General features: G+C 36.3%; 3 protein-coding genes across 5 annotated transcripts; 1 reads left to right on the top strand and 2 right to left on the bottom strand.

The window, feature by feature from the left end:
• Nucleotides 1-1937: 1937 nt before the first annotated feature.
• Nucleotides 1938-5707, top strand: LOC104221882 (DUF724 domain-containing protein 10-like). Its single transcript, XM_009773021.2, has 3 exons — nt 1938-2457; nt 4536-4620; nt 4719-5707. The coding sequence occupies exons 1-3, from the start codon at nt 2023-2025 to the stop codon at nt 5396-5398; spliced, it is 1200 nt and encodes a 399-aa protein (XP_009771323.1). The 5' UTR covers nt 1938-2022; the 3' UTR covers nt 5399-5707.
• A 588-nt stretch (nt 5708-6295) lies between these two features.
• LOC104221881 (nuclear transcription factor Y subunit B-10-like) lies at nt 6296-13976 on the bottom strand. 3 transcript variants are annotated; one of them, XR_011406692.1, is made up of 7 exons: nt 13713-13976; nt 13510-13624; nt 13227-13355; nt 7627-7756; nt 7142-7329; nt 6987-7051; nt 6296-6541 (listed from the first exon to the last, which is right to left on the bottom strand). XR_011406692.1 is itself a non-coding variant. In XM_070171771.1 (7 exons), the coding sequence occupies exons 2-6, from the start codon at nt 13599-13601 to the stop codon at nt 6995-6997; spliced, it is 492 nt and encodes a 163-aa protein (XP_070027872.1). In that variant the 5' UTR covers nt 13602-13624; nt 13713-13976; the 3' UTR covers nt 6296-6541; nt 6987-6994. The 3 variants fall into 3 exon arrangements, 1 of the variants encoding a protein (XP_070027872.1); XR_011406693.1 differs by having other exon boundaries at nt 7142-7255; XM_070171771.1 differs by having other exon boundaries at nt 7142-7225.
• Nucleotides 13977-18257: 4281 nt separating this feature from the next.
• On the bottom strand, nt 18258-18899 carry LOC138889291 (uncharacterized). The gene is made up of 2 exons (XM_070172580.1): nt 18525-18899; nt 18258-18455 (listed from the first exon to the last, which is right to left on the bottom strand). Exons 1-2 carry the CDS (start codon nt 18897-18899, stop codon nt 18258-18260), a joined length of 573 nt encoding a protein of 190 aa, XP_070028681.1.
• Nucleotides 18900-20183: the final 1284 nt, after the last annotated feature.

The raw sequence follows: 20183 nt of genomic DNA, 5'->3' as shown, positions 1-20183 counted from the left end.
GATATCAAAGATAAGAGCGTGGCCAAGTACTAGCAATCAGGACTTAGGACCATTCATCTCCTAAAACACCATTCAATCAGAAAACACCATTCATCTCCTAAAATACCATTCAATCAGAATCAAAAAAATTGAGTGAATAAACACCATTCATCTCCTAAAACACCATTCAATCAGATTAAGATTCACTGTTGCTTGTTGTGGAATCAGTTGAAGCATGATTGTCACAAAATTTTTCAACAATTTAAAGTTCATTCGGTGTCTCTATCTCATCTTCCATCTACCAAAACAAACAAAAAAATCAAAATAAAATCAAAAGTTGAAGAATAGAACATGAAATAGACATAAAAGACAGAAGAGAAGAGAAGAGAGGCGGAAGAAAGAGACATAAAATCAAAGTAAAATCGGAAGTTTGAGTCATTGAGACTCTTTTAGTCTTCACTGAATGTTATTGGCTGCATATTTTCTTAAATTAACCATGTGAAGATTCAACTTCCTCTGCTTCAAAATGGTACTGTAGAAGTTATAGTGGTGATACTACAACTTTCTCTTTAGCATAGTGTTAAATAAATTAATTACTTTAAGTGTTCTTTGTTATAATCAAGTTTAAAATGCATTTTTGTATGTCCATGTTTGTTTTGTTCCTTCTGGTTCATCCGAATAGTTCTCAGCATGGTTTCTTTTTTTTTTTTGTGCTCATATGGTCATTTAAGATTCATTATTTTGTTATAAAATTTTGTTAGTTTCTTTCTAGAATTTGAAAACGAAAGTCGGTCTTTTGAAGATGATATGGAGATGAACCCAAAGTTGGCACGTGTCTTTTATTATTTTCACATAAATGCAAACTCCACCTTTCTGAATTGTAGTATGCTATAATAAAAGACTCCAGTGATATACATGTAGCTAACCCATTTCTTTAGGTCTTTTGTACTTATCAATTTATACCACTCCATCCACAACAAAACATCAAAACTCATGGCCCTCATTTAATTAATTTTAAATCTTTAGAATTCGAGGCATGTCATTTAGCGAATTTTCTATGGCCCTCGCAAAGTTGAAAAAATGCGTAGTTGCTTTAGGCGCGTAATTTGAAATTACCTTCCTAAACTCGGGTGTGCATTTTATGTGACCCAAATCCAAATCCCAACAACGTTAAATAAAATGTGTCGTGGACCGCGGGTGCATTTATGTGACGTGGTTCAAGACATATTTTAAATGACGTTGCAATCTTCCTAAAAATGAATAAGAGCGGTTAATAAGTTAAAATTGAACCATAGGCGAAAACATGTATTAAAATCAGATAATAGGCCAATTATAACAGTTGAGCGACCGTGTTAGAACCATGGAACCCGGGAATGCCTAACACGTTCTCCCGGATTAACAGAATTCCTTACCCGGATTTCTGTGTTCGCGGACTGTAAAACAGAGTCAATCTTTTTCTCGATTCGGGATTTAAACCGGTGACTTGGGACACCATAAATTATCTCAAGTGGCGACTCTGAATTTTTAATAATAAATGAATCCCGTTTCGATTGTCACTTTAAGTTGAAAAAAACTCCCTTATACCCTTTCCGGGGTGTAGGAAAAAAGGAGGTGTGACACTAATATAATTAAGTGATAACCTTATATCCAAATATTGTATGTATCAAAATATTATAAGTGCATGACATAAAAAAATAACAATAAATAATATAATATATGCAAATATTATACAGGGGGGAGCTAACCTATCGAGTACGGGTTCAGTCGCTTTTGTCCAATTCATATATTTATCTTAAAAAATTCGTTAGATATGTACAAATTATTAATTTAGAACTCAATAACTTAAAAAAGTTCTAGAACCCCGAACTAATAAGGTTCAAATTATGGCTCCGCCTTTGATATTATATATATCAAAATAATGCAAATATAATACTATATACACAATGCAATATATCACTACCAAAAAAACACATAACCGCCATGCCTTTACGCAGTCTGCTGGGTCATTTTCGATTCTCCTATTGATTTTCAGACAAAAACAATATGCTCGTACAATATCTCACCAAAGGCTCTACAGTGGAAGTCACCTCGGACGAAGATGAGTTCAAGGGAGTGTGGTTCGAAGCCACTGTTCTCGGCTACTCTAAGACCAATTCGGGAAAGGAAGTAGTTTTGGTAGAGTACAAAAGTATTCTTGTTGATGAAAATAGTTTAACGCCGTTGAGAGAGTATGTGGATATGTCTTTAGTTCGTCCGGTTCCTCCGAAGGAAAAAGTTGAGAGGTTTGAGTTAAACGACGTCGTAGATGCCTCTCATAAGGACGGATGGTGGACTGCTGCCGTTACAGGTGTTCTGGAAGATTCTAGATACAAGGTTACCTTTCAAAATCCGCCTGAGGAACTTGAATTTGGGATTTCTGACTTGAGATTTCACAGAGATTGGGTCAAAGGGAACTGGGTCCGACCCGGCCGGAAGCAGGTAATTATCATTTCGTATCCCTGTTTTCTTCATTTCGTAAGCAGTGGCGCTGCCGGGATTTTCACTAATATAAGAATTTAAATATACCATAAAATCAAAGGGAGTCGATGTATAGTAAATATACATAAAATAAAAAACTTTATCTAGCAATACAGTAATTTTCGTGCGATGGGGTGTCGATTGACCCCCCTTGGTTGAATGTGGCTCATCGTAAGTGTGCATGTGTTTCACTAGGGCTTAGGGGCGGAGCCACAGGGCCAGTTACGGGTTCGGCCGAAAGTAGCTTTGGTTCAGACCTTGTATTTATCTTTTAAAAATTCATTAATTATCTATAAATATTAATTTAGAACCCAATAACTTAAAAGTATCCTAGCTCCGCCTGTAGGGCTCAGCAGTTTATGTATATGAAGGAAATTGTTTTTTGCATGTCTTTACGAGATAATGTTCAGACGGGTGATAGTGGTTTTTTTATATAATCCATCTGCTGCTGCTGTAAGTTGTATTACTAAATATCAATGCACCAGTTTTATTCTAAAGCTCATTATGCGTTAGCATTTGCTTTATACTTTGTTTTGTCTTTTCCTTCTAGCTTGTTCTTTATTAAGTTGGTGCTTTTGATTTTCTTGATTGCATATCTTATTGTAAAATATGACTCCAGCGAAGAATTGCTAACTCGATAAGGCTCTCGGTTGATCTGATTCTGTGCATTGTCTAAGCAAAATACATGGAACTGAATTTTAAGCCAAAGATTAAGCAGTGAGGTTTATGTTGGCGTTCTGATTCCAGATCTTTGACGTACACTTTTTTTAAATAACCGTGGTGTCCGGGCCAGCTTGCGCGCACCTCGACTAATTCCACGGGGTACCTGTCACCTCCCACCAGCAACAGGTATCACCTAGTATTTTTTGCCTCCGCTGGAATTTGAACCTGAGACCTCTTGGTTCTCACCCACTTCGTTGACCACTGGTCACACCCTTGGGTGCTTTGACGTACATTATTAGTGTGGTAAAAAATACAAGTCTAGTTCTCTTTGATAGGCCCTCTAGTAATATCTACTTCAATGCATAAAGTCCATCTCACTTTTAAGCACGACAGTGCTAAATCCGATTCTGTTTGGTGGATTTGCCCACAAAGAAAAATTTAGCGGGCTGGGCAGGTTGAAATTTTTGCGGGCTAAGACAGAACCTGCACCTGCACTGCTTGCCATCCCTACTTGGCAGGCCCAGGTGCTGCCGAAAGAGGGAATTGAAACTCCAAAGCTATCACTTAATGACTTAAAGCATCTAAACTTAGTGTTAAGCCGTCTGAAACAAAGTCTCCCTTTGATTATCCCAGCCCAAACTCTTGAGTGTGCTGAAATGAAGATTAGTACCTTTAGCTGGAGATGACCAACCTGGTAATATTTCTTGGACAAAAAGAGCTGCAAATTATTTCTCGCTGCCAATTTTTCTTGCATATGGAGCCGAGGGATGGGGGTGAGATCAATTAAAATGCATGGTGACAATGGGTGTGATCTGTTGCTCCTTTAGCCACCTCTCTGTTTTGAGTATCTTGAAATTAGGGTGCTGGAAATCATTTTATGCTGGGAAGAATAAGAAAAGGATTTGGAGTATCATCCCTTTGTGCATCGCATGGACAATTTGGGCGGAGATAAATATGAGATGTTTTTATGGCAAAAAGGAGCAGCTTCCACTTCTGAAATTTAGATGCATTCATAATTTGTAAATGGGAGGTGTGGCATGCTAACGACAAAGTAAAAGCTAGTTGTGTGCGACATATCTCTTGTAATATTATGTTAAATGAATGTCCATCATTTGCGAAAGCGTTTGTCTTCGAATTTATTGCAGCTTTGGAGCTTAAATAATGTGTAGATTCTCTTTTCTTTTCTTTTTTGTATACGGAGCTTGCCCCTTGTTAATAAATTTATTTAGCTTATCAAAAAAAAATACAGCATAAGAGATTCTTTTCGCTGCTTGTGAGTTTCTGTTGACATCCACCACCTTTAATTGAAGACTTCTAATTCAGGTTTTACTGGCTGTATAAACCGCTTTGTAGTTCGGATTTTTCCTTTTCTATAGGAGACCAAACAATCAGGTGATGGAGAGAGCACTCAGAGGAAAACAAGGGGAAGGCCACAGAAGAAACCAATTTCAACCCCAACAGGTATATCATAAATTCCTATCGCTGGATCGAGTAACATACTAACCTTTCATTAGCCGCTTCCTATTCTGGCTGTTGTTTGATGATATCTTCTCCTCCAGGAGTTTCACCTGCACATAGTCTGAAGCAATGTGGTGAGAAGAGGGAGAAACAAGACATGCCTATGCAAACTCCTGTCAACGGGACCCCGACGACCCAAACTGAAACCCAGAGTTTGCCTTTTGTAAAGACTTCACTACTTTGGGGGAAAATTGAATCCATGGATATTTTCCAGAGGATTCCTCAGAAGCCACATTTTTGTCCGTTGGAAAAAGAGACAGAGAGTTCCCGTGAAAGACTAGCTATAGGTTGTATGGTAACTTTTTCAAGAATGGCAGAGAAAACTTCTGGGTTACACATTGACAATCCCAGAAGCACCTTTGATGAAATTTTGGAGACTCTCAGTGACTTGGAAAAGCATGGATTTGATGTGCAGCCTGTACGAGGTCGTTTAACGGAGTTGTTGTTGATGAAAGATAAGAAGGAAAAGCTTGAAGCACAGGTTGCAGATATTGGTAATGAGATTATGATGCATAATACAGACAGAGAAAATATTGATGGAGAGATTGAGGATATCAACAAACAAATAGAAGAAATACAGGATAAAATTTCCCTGGCTGTTTCAAGGAAGGAGGTTAAGGACCGTGAGATCGATGTTTTGAGATCTCAACTGGAGGTTACTCAAGCGGACATGATGAATGCACATAATGCTTTTTTCAGTATTGCTACTAAACCTCTGTAGCTGCTGCCAAGATGTCACCACTGTTGGTATGTCCTGTCTCGATAACTTACTCGGTTTGAAGACGTTTTTTGATGGCTATACTTTGTCAGCTCCAGACAACACTAATTGAGCCTTAAGGTTCACAATGACTTTGGAAACTAACTTTAACTATGGATTTCCTCTGCCCACAGGAAATAGTTATGTGATGAATCTAACATCGTATTTTGATCGTGCATTTGTTAATTATGTTCTCTTAGTTTTTCAAAATTATTATCTGTCCTGTTCGTATATATATTGTTGCGATTAATCTAAATAGATGTTTGTTGGAAATCAAGAAGTGAAATATATTCTTCTTTAACTGTAAACACTAACTTCGCTCTAAGTTCTTGTTCTCCCTATTTGCTCTAATAAATAAAATCATCTTACAGCAATAGGCAATTAGTTGTACTAGCTGGTTTTTAATTTGCAATCCCTTTAACAATGTCTCTCTATCCTCACAAGATACGGGTAAGATCTGCGTACACACTAACCTCCTCCAGACTCCACGGTATGGGATAATACTGAGTATGTTGTTGTAATCCCTTTAACAATGCTAGAAACACTTGGTTGGGTATCGCACAGCGGGAGTCGGGTTTTGGTGCAGCGAGTCTGAGCGTGTTGCATCACCGAAGATTCACAAAGTAGAAAATGCACCTACATAGTATCTGGTTGCTTCCGCAACATACAGCTTGATGAGTGACTAGTTGGTTAAGTTCAGTTCAGTGTCCCAGAAATTTCGAGTCAGTACTAGTACTGCACGATGACTATTTCTGACCAGAAAAAATACGTAGAATGATTTTGCTCACTCCCAAAAGCAAGATCTTAAAAAGAAAATCAAACAAAAAACTAAGGTCATTCAACCTTAGAACATGGCGAATATTGCAGAAAAAGAAGATTGTTATCAGTCTATAACATTAAAAGTCAAAACTGCATTTACAGATCATCAAAGTACTTAAAAGAGTAGTATAGAAATCAAAAGTGTTAGCATGCTTCATTCAAGATTTGCAGGACACTTTAGGTTACTAGTGCTTTCAAACAAATAACATTGTAATCCTAGAGTGGTCTAGCACATAGATCAGCAAGAGCAGAAGGCGGAAGATACTCAGTATCTGCACCGTCGTTCTTCTGCAAATCGACGAACAAAAATTAGGACTTAAATTAGATTATCAATGCGCACATGTTCTTCAGGACAGTATCGTAGAAGGAAGAATATTAAGTTATGTTCAGCAAAATAAAATGTATTATTCTTCATTCAGTGCTGATAGTAATTTACAGTTCAGTTGTAGTTCCCCAAAAATTTTGTGCTTCAACCTTGTCTTGCCTTAATTCACGCTTCTTGAAGGTAGGAACCCCGCTCATTCTTTTTCCTTTTTGTGAGAGGGGCTTTTTTTTTTTTGGATAACTGGAAACCACGGTTATCAAAAAACTAAAAAATAAAACCCTCTCACAAAAAGGAAAAAGAATGAGAAGCCAGATTTAGTATGAGACTATGAGAACTTACTGTGCTAGAAATCATTATTATTTTACTAAACATTCACAACAGGAGGGAGGAGAATGAAGAAGCACTTACTCAAAAATTCACATTTGGGAGTTCCCATAGTCTAAGCCGTGTGAAAAAGACCCTTCATAGACGAACTGCCAATTTCCACGAAAAATAGGAGTCAAAATAATAGCACCTGCATTACTTACCAGAACGGGGTGAACAGAGATTGGGTGCCCTCTTACCTGTGTACTGGAATCGAGCTGACCTCCAACTATATCCTTTCTAGCAGGCGCGTCTCCACCCCTAGCAGATCCCTTGGTGTCTCCCTGACATTAGAAACAATCCCCGGGGCATAGCTAGTGACATATCAGAGTTAAAGACAATAAGCAACTCTATATCATTGATGCGGGGAAGCAATGCATACCTCCATCTGCAATACCATGATTAACCCACAGCCCAGCAAAAAAGAAAAATTCAATCACCAGAAAAAGAGACCGATCAGTTGATAATTGGAAAATGATATGGGGAATAAATTACAGGTTCTCTGAAACTACAGTGACAAAGTTCATATAGACCACGGATGCACAGCAGATCTTTCAGATGAGGGGAAAAGAACTATTCCATCTCTCTTTAATTGTCAATTGTAAACACGCGTGCAAGAACATCAAGAACTATTCATACACTCAAGCTTATTCATCGTTGCAAAAAGAGAAGGAACTGCAGTTACCTCTCTGTACCTAATCAAATAGGCCTTTAGTGGCTCAATGTAGTCCTCAAATCCTAAGGTGGTCAGTGCCCATACTAAATCATCTCCATTAATTGTCTTTCTCTTCTCTTTCTGACACTTGTCACTTGCCCTATAAAGAACAGAAAAAGCGTTCAAAATCACATGTAGACCAGGCACTACAAATTCCATGGGTCAATTAATATAAACCGATGTCTTAGTTCAAAGAAAGCTGCTATCTCAGAACCATTATACATCAACATTATTTCGATTTAGAGTCATCTATTAATATATACACATGTCTCAATCAAAGGTTCAGCGGATATAGTTGGGTTCGAATTCACATCTTGAGCATTAAAAAGAGCAAAATCTATCTGTGCCCATAGAAAGAGTAGAGTATCACACAATTCTCCGATCCAAAGAAAGAATTCGGTAAAATAACACACGCAATGAATAAAAACTGGCAAACTTTTTTGGGGCACCCTTAACTATGTTACACATCAATAAGAACTAGGGAAAAGGTCCAATTTTCTCCCTCAACTATTTGATATTCTTTAACTTTGCCCTCCGTCGAAAGTTAGCAATAAAAGACACCCTTTCATATCATGTTTGCCCTTTTATGCTAACTGGCCCTTTCATATCATGCTATTCTTTAAGCCATGTGGACTTTACATGTGGCTGTACACTTTACCAAAAGTAGTCTAACAATACATAATAACCATTTGTACTGTACAAGCACCAGAAAATCCATACGAGTTGCGTATGGTAACAGCATAAGCTCCGTTCACATCAGAGTATAACACATGAACTAATCAGATACAACGGCTTATCAAGCATCTGCCACAGCTTTGTTCCAAAAGGACCTTTCTACATTCAAAATGATGTATACATATATGGTTCAAACGTAAATCTTGACTCTAAGACGTTTCATGTAACGAATCAAATATCATGCCTTATTTTTGAAACATCTGCATTGATAACGATATTAATCTTCTTTTTTTGGTTTGTAATGTACTCTCTATATACCATCTAAGTTGTAAAACAGTATTAAACGTTTTTGTTAAATATCATAAGATTCTCATAGTCATAATTTTGTTACACATATCATCTCATACACATGGCCGATAGCATTCTTATATTATACAGTTAGTCAAAATCATATTCAAAGCATTTTAATCCTATCATATAAATATTCACATTGCAAAATAGTCATATAGTCATAGCCAACATGCTATGTGCAAAGTTAAGATGCAAGTACTTGTCCCATTCATGCAATGTCAATTAGTGTCATAAAATCCATAGAGAAACCAATATATGTTTCAGAAAATATTTTAATAAAAGCAACTTAAAAATTCATTTTAGGGTGAGATCATCAATCACCTTTTTGCCCTAAATTCACTTGGGCTCCCTTCCCACGAATCAATTATAGAAAATCTCCAACAATCTAAGGAGAGAATATATGAAGTAGGGTATTTCACCCGTTGGAATTCGTGGGATTAGCTATTCTCAGTTTGCTGGTGACGCCAGAACATCTAGGGGTGTGCCAATACTGGCGAGGTTAGGAACCCCACTATGACATGATAGTTGGAAAAGAGGCCATCTTAGTTGGCTATTCCCAAGGACAACTCAATTCTTAAGAGGAAACACACTCTTAAAAGAAGCAAACCAAATAAAAAGTTTTATATAAAAGGTTTATAACTCAATACAAAATGATCTTTACTTACAACCCATAGGCCTTTACATAGGCTCACATCGTAAGTAGTTTTATTTTAGAATCAATGTGGGACAAACCCACCAAAAGACTAGAATGACAACTAATCTATTAAGATAAGCTGACAATCAATCAGAGATAAGGATGATAAGTTGTTGAATCATTCCCAAGTGTTGCATCATCATACGATAAGTTGTTCCACCAACAAGTGATAGCTTGTCGTATCAGCAAGTGATCAGCTTTTGCGTCATTCTTCTGCGACTGGAAGTGGTTCGCATTCTCTTTTATATCAAGAAGTTTCACGTGGAAGTTTGAGATACTATGGTTCAAACTGCTCACTATGAAAAGCAAGCCAACAAACACAAGAAGCAAGTTATTTTCAAAGAAGGAAATCTAGTATGGATTCACTTAAGGAAAGAATGTTTCCTAAGTCTCGTAAGAAGTTATCTCCTGAAGCAAATGACTCTTTTCATATCTTGGAGACTATCAACAATAATGCCTATAAGATTGAACTACTTGCCTGGGAAAGTTATAGATGCTCTTAAAAGTTGGGAGGAAGCAGGACTACATGCAAAGGACAGGACTAGATGGAGAATTATACCAGCTTGTGTTTGGTGGACAATTTGGAAAGAGAGAAACTCGAGATGTTTTGAGAATGCGAAGAATGGAGTGCAGAAGATCAAGCTAAACTTTATTTTACTGTTAAGTTTTTGGTATAATCAGATGTACACAAATGATACTAATACCATTATTGATTTTTAGACCCAATATAGAGAGTGTTAGTGATAGATAGAGTCTCTTGTATGTATGGTTTCAGTACTACCTAAGTAATGTTTTTGGTACATATGAAATATAGAAAAGTTACCAGTTTCAAAAAAAAGATTGAACTACTTGCAAAATATGAAGTATCTACTACTTTTAATGTTGTTGATTTGTCTCCTTACAACGGTAACATAAAAGAAACTCAAATTTGAAGGTGGACATATTCCAACACTGGAAATATGACACCTGAGCTTATCGCTTGTTGATATTGCAGTTTATCATATGATGATACAACAATTTGTCCTATGATGATTCCGCAATTGTCATCCTTCTTTTTGATGGATTATTTAGCATCCTTATCTTGATATATTAGTTGTAACTCTTATCTTTTGGTGAGTTTGTCCCACATTGGTTCTTAAAATAAATTACTTAAGATATGCGCCTATTTAAAGGCCTTAGGAGCCTTAAGTAAAGATCATCTTAAATTGAGTTAGAAACATCTTATATAAAGCCTTATACTTTATTTTGCTTCCTTTAAGAATGTGTGTTTCCTCTTGAGAAGTAAGTGAGTTATCCTTGTAAATAGCCAACCAAGGTGGCCTCTTTTTCAGATATACAATTGGCACGATCTATTGGATTTTTTAAACTGCATATAGGGAGGAGGAAGTGAAAAAAGTGAAAGACACGCTACTTTAGATTTGAACCATCAATCTGCAAAGTGGAAGATGAAGATGCTCACCTACCGAGTTGGTCCTCAACTTCGACATATTGTTATTTGGCCCTTTAAATCTTAGACAAGTGAAGGATAGGTGCAACCCATGCTGCCCAAAGGGAAGGAGTTGAACTGGAAATATAATGCCTCTATTCTCTTTGGAGGCCAACTTTTATGTTTTCTTTCTTATTCCACAACTAAGAGCATGTTGTTACTGTACCTCCAATGCTCCCTTTTGACCTTTTCACGCAGATAAATCAATAAAAAAAATAAGTGGGTGTCGTCATAATTTTGATGTTTATTTTTTACCATCATCGATACATGGTTGTGACTAACAACAAATATTCTTTTCCAAGTGGGAATAACTCTTTTGAGACTGCCAAGTACATAACAAAGATGTGGGTACCGGTTTTCTAGGACATCCGTTAACAAAAACGAGCACAATCAATTTGGAAGGGGGAAAGTAGCAATGTCCACCAACTTTCAATTGTTTATAGCAAAAAAAGGAAAAAAAATTGTGCAGCCGGAAGCTGAATACCTAAAATCCTAGTTCGAGAAACATAAAGAAAGAAAATTAAGGGGATCTGCTCTAATATCTTTAGTTTTATGTTTCTCTAACCAAACAAATGAAAACAAACTTTTTTCCTGATTTGAATCTAAAAGTTGAAAATATAATATAAAATAATTGACAATGGTTTCTAGTATAAAAGAACACTTAAACTTTACTAAAATATAGAAGAATAAAAAAAGATCACTTAGAATTTTATCGATCCTATCCAAGGATTGTTCCACACAATACCCAAGAATAGACTGACCCACCAAGTTTTATTTTTTAATACATGCCGACCTGCCAGCATTTTTTCCCTCCACTGCTTCCTTCCTTTTCCTTTTCTTTTATTTTCCCCTTCCTCCCGGGTGTCTCCGTTACACACAAACTCAGGACAGAAGGACAGGAGCCCTTGTTGTTCTCTTGTCCCCTCCTTTGTCTCTGTTTCTCTCAACAGCATCATCAAACGGCAGCTGTTTCTCACCCATTAGTATAAATCATCAATTCCTCTTCCCTTATATTTTTTCTGCTCTCGGATCAAATGACACAGTTTCCTATCTCCAGGTCTTCATGTGCTCCCTTGGCTCTTATAGATCAAATGACACAGTTTCCTATCTCCAGGTCTTCATGTGCTCCCTTGACTCTTATAGTAAGGATATAGTGATGCAGGCAAATAGGGAAAAGCAGTGACAGGGAGTAGGCCAAGCACATAGGGGACAGGAAGCTGACTGTTTCACAATTTGGCGATTAGCTAAAGCTTTTTACTTAATTCTTCAGAAAGTTGATAGCTAAACTTTGTTGAAGTACTGTTGCAGGTGTCTTTGCATCTTTCTAACCATACATAGAAACACCATCTCTAGTCTTTCAGAAGAGGAGGTTGCTTGGCAAATGTTCTTGAAATGCTCAAAATAGTTAGCAAACCTTGTCTTGCTATTGTTTAAAAAATTTTGGAACTCATATATGGAGAAGCACGACTACATTTCGAACACGTTAATACTTTCAACAAATTTAACAAATTACTTAACTCATATCCATAAGCACATAAAACATATTCAGAGAATATGATAGCAAAAAATGCTTGAATCCCACCATACTTTAAGCCGAAAAGAGATTCCAAGAAACATTCTAAGAAGAAGTAAAGTGCTCTAGAATATAAAACTCCAAGAATTCCACTTCAAATTTAAACATTTGTAAAAGTAAAATGAACAACACATCAAATTTCGCATAAATTCTTATGTCAACGAAGGTGCCTGCGGACAGAGAGAAATCGCTAATGTTTTAATAGAATTTCACCTCCAAATCACTCCCTGAAGGCTATATGTTTACTCTGTCATTTTGGTTGGACCAGTAAGTCCCATGTAAATAATATTGCCAATTTCTAGATTTTGTTAGTTCCCTAACCTTAACTTAGACACAGATTTGTGTGCTTTCCCCCCACATTTTTTGTTTTTTCAGTACTAGCATAACATCATGTATGGAGCTAACATATTTACTTTTGTACTATTGCACCTCCATGATGCCAGTGATGAAACACCTCACTTCATCACAAAATCCTTATGTTTATGGAGCTCTTTTTAAACTCTTGACTCATATTGACTACAGTTTACTGTCACTTACTCTGACTATTTTGTTCTTTTCTCTTCATTGAACCACTTGGATGCAGAGGCACATATACATACACACATAAAATTTTCATAAAACATTAAACTCAGACCCCATGATTTTAAAAGTGAGTTTGTTGCTAAGAACCTTAAGATTGAACCTATTTTAAATTCTGGATCCGCATCTGCTTGGACATGCTCTCACAAATAGTAAATTCCCAGCCATATTTTTCCTAATATGAGATTTGATCAGATAAAAAGCAAGCTTACTCGCTGGTGATGAAACTGATGAACTCAGAGACACATTCCTGAACAGTGTCTTTAGCTTCCTTAGCAATCTTAGCATTAGCAGGCAATGCTTTTTTCATGATGCGACCAATGTTTGCTATAGGAAGGTACCTGTGCAAAATATAATTAAGTAAATAAAAATGTACTTTCTCTAACAGGTTAAACTTTTAGATGAGACGATCATACACTTTAATATTACACTTCAATATGAGACGATCATACACTTAAAACTTTTAGATGAGACGATTATACACTTCAATATTACCTATCATGTTCCCTCACATTCGATTGAGGGCTCCGCTCACCCCCACTCTCATGGCTTCCACCACCTCCTGGACTCGCCGGTGCTTCCGCCATCCTCAAACACTACTATCAAAACCCTAAACATAAAAATGCACCGCCATAAAATAAGAAAATATTTAAGGAATTAAATAATAATAATAACAACAATTAATTATATGAGCTAACCTTAGTTACTTGACAGATGACCCGACCCTACAGCTGAATGAGAAATTTTCTGAGTTTTTTTTTTTAATTTTTTTTTTCGTTTGCTTTCTGTATCAGTAGAGAGGATAAATAAGAGGAAGGAGAAAAGGAGGTTTATTTTGTATTTGGCGCGCTTTGTGATGGCTTGTATAGCTTGGTGTTTGACTGCGTTACACACTGAGATCGGACGGCAGAGAGAAGTGGGGAAGAAACAGAACCGAACGTTCAAAATAGGGCGACGTACATTTGGTCCCTTTACTTGCACAAATAGCCAATTATATATGAAATTATGAATTATACATATATTACAGGCTATGTCCATTTATGAGTAGCTTCTTACAAAAATTGGCTAATTCATAAAATATATTACTAATATTAGCCAATTAACTATTTATAGCCAAAAAAGTCAAAATTTTGCTTTCTTTCGAGTGCGTGTTATTAGAATAAATTGGGTACATTTTAAGGAGTTTGAGTCTCAGTTTTGGGATAATTTGGTGGAGTTTTGAGGTTGTTTGAATTGAAAATTCGAAGTAGAATATGAACATTAAAAAAATAATATGTGTATCACATATGTATCATATTTGTATAAAATATGTATCACATGTATATCCATTATACTTGTGTGCATGATACATGTGTCGCAGAATAATTTTTTTAACTTGATTTAAATTACGAATTTTGATAATAAATCAATCCAAATCACCTCCAATCTTCCGCAAAATTCGTATATTGACTCATCCATATGCTTTCAATGAATTTCAAACATACCCATTGAAAATGGTCATTTTTTGCTTAGATTTTTTAAATCTTTTGTGTGTGTGTGTGTATATATACAATCTTTTTTTTTTTTTTGCATTCCATCATCTCGTTTGCTATCTCATCCATTAAATTTTTTTCCATCTTGCATTTAATGTTACTGATCACGCTTAAAAATATGGAAGGAAATCTTTGCTTGTGATTCTTGGAGAGAAACAAATTTATTTATTTGGATTTTCAGTTTTTATATGTGATGACTAGTTTTGGTAAGTCTATGATTAATGTCTAAAGGTCGGTAAGTTATGACTTATTTGAGACATTTCTGTAAGATTCCCTATAATATATTTATTGATTATTTTTGGTTTAAGAGATTAGGTGGGCTGTTATTTGGGTTAATTCTTATTGCAATTTCATATGGCAGTGATTATAAGCTATTGTATTTATATCTAAACTATAGATAACTAAAATTATTCATTGAAACAATTAAGGAGAAGTATTAGTCGGGTACTCTTTTAACTAATTTTAGCTTATATTCCTTTTTCTTACCTAATTTAACTTATTTCTTTTGACCGATTAACAAGATATTAAGAAACATTTCTATTGCTATACTCATTTTATCTTCTTTTCCCTTTATTTGGTGAGAGTCCGAAAAGTACTTATTTTTTGGTTAACAAATAATTTTGAGACCTGACAATATTTCTTTTTTAGAAGAATAGATCTGTCCAAAATCTAGAATGAAACTCCCTTCTTCTTCTTTTTTTCCTAGATGGAAGTGGTTTTTATATTGTTATCATGGAATTTGTGGTGATTATGGGTGATTTAATCGTGGTGATTTGAAGGTAGAAATGGACATATGTGTGGTGTATCAAACTATATGTCTGGTGTATGTTATTAATGTCCTATGTATTATTGTACATACAATGACATACACATATAGCAACATACAAGTATGTATATTTTTTTTTGGTAACTAAATATTTTATTCATCACCAAAGTATCTTTACAAACTAGTAGCTAACTAACACAATTAGCTATCTCATGTCCTGTTCTAACATTGATGTTATCTAGAATCTAAATGTTTGTACTATTTCTCTAACTTTTGCAAGTGCTCTAATACTACAAATACAAGCAATATCTCTAGCTATTGATTCACTATTTCTACACATTTTTTTAAATATTTTCATGTTTCTCTCTATCCAAATACTATGAACAAATTCCGTGTATATCATCTTGAATATCTGTGCAACTGGAGTTTTCCCTTTTGCTCTGCTGATGATCTCCAATTGATGATGTTTTCATCCCCCTGTAGTCATTGATTGGCCATGTGTCCATTGATTCACTCTTTGCCATACTTCTTTGGCAAAAATACATTCCAGAAAAAGATGCTCATGTGTTTCCTCTACCTTTGTACACATCACACACTGAGTAGCTGTTACCAGTCCCCATTTAGCTAACCTATCAGTGGTTAGCAGTCTGCCCTGAAGTTGCAACCACAGTGTAAATCTTGCTTTAGGTCGAGCTGCATTGCCAAACATCATGCTTTTCCATGGTACTCCTGTTTCCTCACCAATTAGTTGGATATATATTTGTCTTGTAATACTCTTACCATTCTTGAACCTCCATTGTATGGCTTCAAATACTGATCTAGCTTCCATGATCTTCCTAAGCATCCAACATGCATTCAGAGGCATTGTCATAGTTTCTATTTCTTGGCCTTTGATGTAGTATGCATGGATCCATTTGATCCACAACTTGTCTTGCTTATGTGCTAAGTCCCAGTAGTTCTTAGCTATAGCAGCCTTATTCCATACCTTTAAGTTAGCCAAACCCAGACCTCCAACACTCTTAGGAGCACAAACTCTTTCCCAGGACGCTAGAGCTTTTTTACTGATGGTGTTGCATCCAGACCATATGTAACTACGACAGTAAGCATCAATAGTTTTTAGGACTTTGGCAGGAAGAACAAAGAGTTGAGCCCAATATGCTTGGACCCCAAATAGGACTGTTTGCACCAGTTGCACTCTCCAGCATATGATAACTTCTTCCCAGTCCACGATGATATCCTTGTTACTATCCTTTCAATAAGTGGTTGCCATTGAACCAGGGATAGCTTCTTGGTCGATAAAGGAACCCCAAGATATTTAAAGGGAAGCTCACCTTCAGACAAACCCAATTCCTTAAGTATTATGTCTCTATCCTCTCTGCTCACTCCTCCAAAGTATATTGAACTTTTTCCCAAATTTGCTTTGAGGCTTGAAGCTCCTGAGAACTGATTAAAGCATTGTTGAAGAGCAACCACTGATGATATGTCACATCTGGTAAAAAGCAATAAGTCATCAGCAAAGCACAAATGTGTAATTGCTAATTTTGAACATCTCGGATGACAGTGAAAGCCCGTCCTCTTTGTCATTCCTCTTAGGCTCCTACTCAAGTATTCCATTGATATAGCAAATAGAAAAGGAGACATAGGGTCTCATTGTCTAAGCCCTTTAGCTGCATTAAAAGGTACTGAAGGCTCTCCATTAATTAGTATAGTATAGCTGACTGTTTGCATGCATTCTAGGATCCATTTGATAAACTAATTAGGAAATCCCAACTCTTCCATGATTTTTTCCAAGAATATCCATTCCACTGAATCATAAGCCTTTTGTAAGTTTATCTTTATCATGCAGCTTGGGGACACATGTTTTCTTGTGTAGGCTTTAACTAATTCATGAGCTAGGATGATGTTGTCTCCAATTTTCCTCCCTGAGATGAAACCTGCCTATGATTCACTGATTATGGAAGCAATGACTGTTGAATTCTTGCTGCTATGACCTTTGAAATCAGTTTATACACAATAGTGCAACGGGCTATTGGCCTATGCTCCTTCATTGTTATTGGCTCGTCATTTTTGGTAGTAATGTAATGGTCGTGCAGTTGATGGCCTTGTACATCTTCCCTTTGTTAAAAAACACTTTCACTGCTTCACACACTTCCTTCTTAATGATACCCCATGATTTTTTTGAAGAAAGTAGCATCATACCCATCAATCCCAGGAGCTTTGTCTTCACCTATGGACTCAAGTCCTCTTTGAATTTCTTCCTCATAAACTGGAGCAATTAAGTCTAGCTTTTGCTGATGAGATAATGTTGGTCCATCCTTCATGTTCATTCTGTTAATAGCTGGTAACTCCTTTGCTGAAGACCCCATCAAGGATTTATAAAACTTCACTATCTCCTCTTGGATGTCTTTTGATTCGGTTAGATTCACTCCCTCTAAAGATGTGATCTCCTTTATAAGTTTATCTGACTTCTCTCTTTGACCACAACTGAGAAATATTTTGTATTCGAATCCCTTAGTTGGATCCATTTGACTCCTGATTTCTGCCTCATGATGTTCTCTTCTATCATAGAACATTTTTCCAGATTCTGCAATGTAATTCTTTCCTGCTCCATAAGAACATCTGACCATTGTGAATTCAACTGCTTATGGATTATCGCTAATTCAGTTCTTGCTTTGCCTACTCTTTGTGTGATGCTTCTAACCTCCTTATTATTCAGTTGTTTGAATAATGGTTCGGGAGCCTTCAGTTTCAGCCACATGTTTTCCATCTTCCAATTGGTATACTTCTGCTGCCACACCTTCTCCACTATTTCCAGGAACTTATCATGACCAGCCCAAGAGCTGAAGAATCTGAATGGAACTTTGATGTTATTCTGGTTTGCCGGTAATGAGAACAACATTGGGGTATGATCTGAGATTAGGGGCACATCATATTCCATTATAATATCACCCCCATTCCATCATCCAGTCATGGTTGCCAAAAGCCCTGTCAAGTCTACTGCATATTCTATCATTGCTTTGCTGCTTGTTAGTCCATGTGTAGTATTCACCAGTCCACTTTACTTCATTAAGCAATAAATCATGGATACAGTCATTGAAATCTTTGATCTCTCCATACTGCACTGGGTTCCCATATAGTCTATCCTAAGGATAGAGCATTGCATTAAAATCTCCAACAATTAACCATGGTATATTTATTCCTTGAGCCAGTACTTTAAGTGTTTCCCACATATTTTTCCTTTGCTCACATGTGTTATACCCATAGATGACAGTTATAACACATGGCTTATCTAATGCTATTATAGTAACTTGACAGTGTAATAATTGAGCCTCCTCTCTCAGCTTATCTATTTTGTATAAGTTGTTATCCCATAATAACCAAATTCTTCCATTAGGTGCACTAAGATAATTGTTTTGAACTCCCCAATTGGGAGCCACAGCTGCTGCCGCAGTTGCTGCTTTATGTACTTTGACTTTAGTTTTTGTTATTCCTGCTAGTGTAATATGTTTTGCCTGTAAATACTTTCTCAGTTCCTTCTGTTTATACTTTTTATTTGCTCCCCTTACATTCCAAAAGAGCAAATTCATTGATTAATATTTGGTTCCACCTCATTTGTCAGGAGGTGCTGATTGAGATCCACCATAACCTCTATTCAACATTTCAAAACCATTCTTTATTGGCACTGAACATAAGATAGGGAATTCTTGCAAACTGAGTTCTGGCACATTGCTTACTGCTTCCTATTTATCATGAGTACTGATCTCATTTCCTTCCTTGGGCTATTGCTCCTGCACTACAACAGTTGCATGTATCTCTGCAACTTTTGTGTGTTTGTCAATTACCTCTGTATTCCTGGCCTCTTTTCCTTTCCCCTGTTCTGTTCCTATGCTGTTGCCAATTTATTGCTTTGTTGTTTGCTCTTTTGTTACCCATATTTGTATAGTCTTCTTGGGTCCTCCTTGTTTGGCTGGTTGCTCTTCATTCCTTCTCTGCACCTTTGGGCAAACATGGCCAATGGCTTGGCATTTATCACAAAACATTGGTTTCCAATCGTATGTAACAGCTTGTTGAAAAACTCTGCCACTAGGATCCATCACTTCAATTTCATCTGGCAATGGCTTTGTGTATGTCTTTGGATGTCTTGTGTATGTCAATGTATATCACTATATGTCATGCGTATGTGAAGGGTATATATATTTGCATACTAAATATATAATGATATAGGCAGAGGAGAAGCATTGGAAACTACGGGGGAGAAAGAATGCATGAAAGAAAAGATAAAACCCCTAATTTTGTGGTAGTTTTAATAGAAGAATTACTTCATTTGTTGCTTTTTAATTTTCTTGAATTTGGATAGGAGAAGTAATTCTCGATGTAAAGGCAAGTTAGTCATATACCTCTAGTTAATCCTATGGGTCGTTTGGTACAATGGTGGGATATTACATGAGATTAGTTATCCCACCTTCTACATGATATAATCAATTCCACCACTTCTTTACTTGAATATCGTGTAATAAATGGATGTATAGAGGATGCATTTCTTTACTTGAACATCCCGTAAATCCAGGACAACCTAAAGGGATGTATAGAGGGTGGAACAATATCCAAGCTATGAATAGCACTGCCTGCTTCTGAGGGTCTAAAGCGAAAAGCTTCGTGGGTTTACATTCAAATGATTAAGTTAGCGTTTGAACATAAATTTGGTTGAAATTTGGAAAAAAAAATTTTGAAGTTGCATTGAAAAATAATTTTTGAAAGTTGAACTTGTATTTGGACATTTACTTTATTTGAAAAGAAAAATTGATGTTTTGTGATCAAAAGAAAAAAATTAACCCAAAACTACCCTAGACCAATTTTGGGGAACTTCATTT

This window comes from Nicotiana sylvestris, chromosome 4, assembly GCF_000393655.2.
Source record: "Nicotiana sylvestris chromosome 4, ASM39365v2, whole genome shotgun sequence".
NCBI lineage: Eukaryota > Viridiplantae > Streptophyta > Magnoliopsida > Solanales > Solanaceae > Nicotiana > Nicotiana sylvestris.
Note: the sequence above shows the minus strand (reverse complement) of the source record. Positions and strands in the feature narration are given on the sequence as shown.

What these genes read in the sequence shown, in the direction of transcription:
- LOC138889291 (XM_070172580.1), bottom strand. Translation starts at nt 18,899, where the DNA reads ATGAATTTGCTCTTTTGGAATGTAAGGGGAGCAAATAAAAAGTATAAA. An exon ending in ATATGTGGGAAACACTTAAA is followed by an intron (nt 18,456 to 18,524) that starts GTACTGGCTCAA and finishes CTCTATCCTTAG; the next exon opens with GATAGACTATATGGGAACCC.
- LOC104221881 (XM_070171771.1), bottom strand. Translation starts at nt 13,601, where the DNA reads ATGGCGGAAGCACCGGCGAGTCCAGGAGGTGGTGGAAGCCATGAGAGT. An exon ending in ATCAGTTTCATCACCAGCGA is followed by an intron (nt 7,757 to 13,226) that starts GTAAGCTTGCTT and finishes TGTTCTTTATAG; the next exon opens with GGCAAGTGACAAGTGTCAGA. An exon ending in ATTTGATTAGGTACAGAGAG is followed by an intron (nt 7,226 to 7,626) that starts GTAACTGCAGTT and finishes TTCTAATGTCAG; the next exon opens with GGAGACACCAAGGGATCTGC.
- LOC104221882 (XM_009773021.2), top strand. Translation starts at nt 2,023, where the DNA reads ATGCTCGTACAATATCTCACCAAAGGCTCTACAGTGGAAGTCACCTCG. An exon ending in TCCGACCCGGCCGGAAGCAG is followed by an intron (nt 2,458 to 4,535) that starts GTAATTATCATT and finishes CCTTTTCTATAG; the next exon opens with GAGACCAAACAATCAGGTGA. An exon ending in ACCAATTTCAACCCCAACAG is followed by an intron (nt 4,621 to 4,718) that starts GTATATCATAAA and finishes CTTCTCCTCCAG; the next exon opens with GAGTTTCACCTGCACATAGT.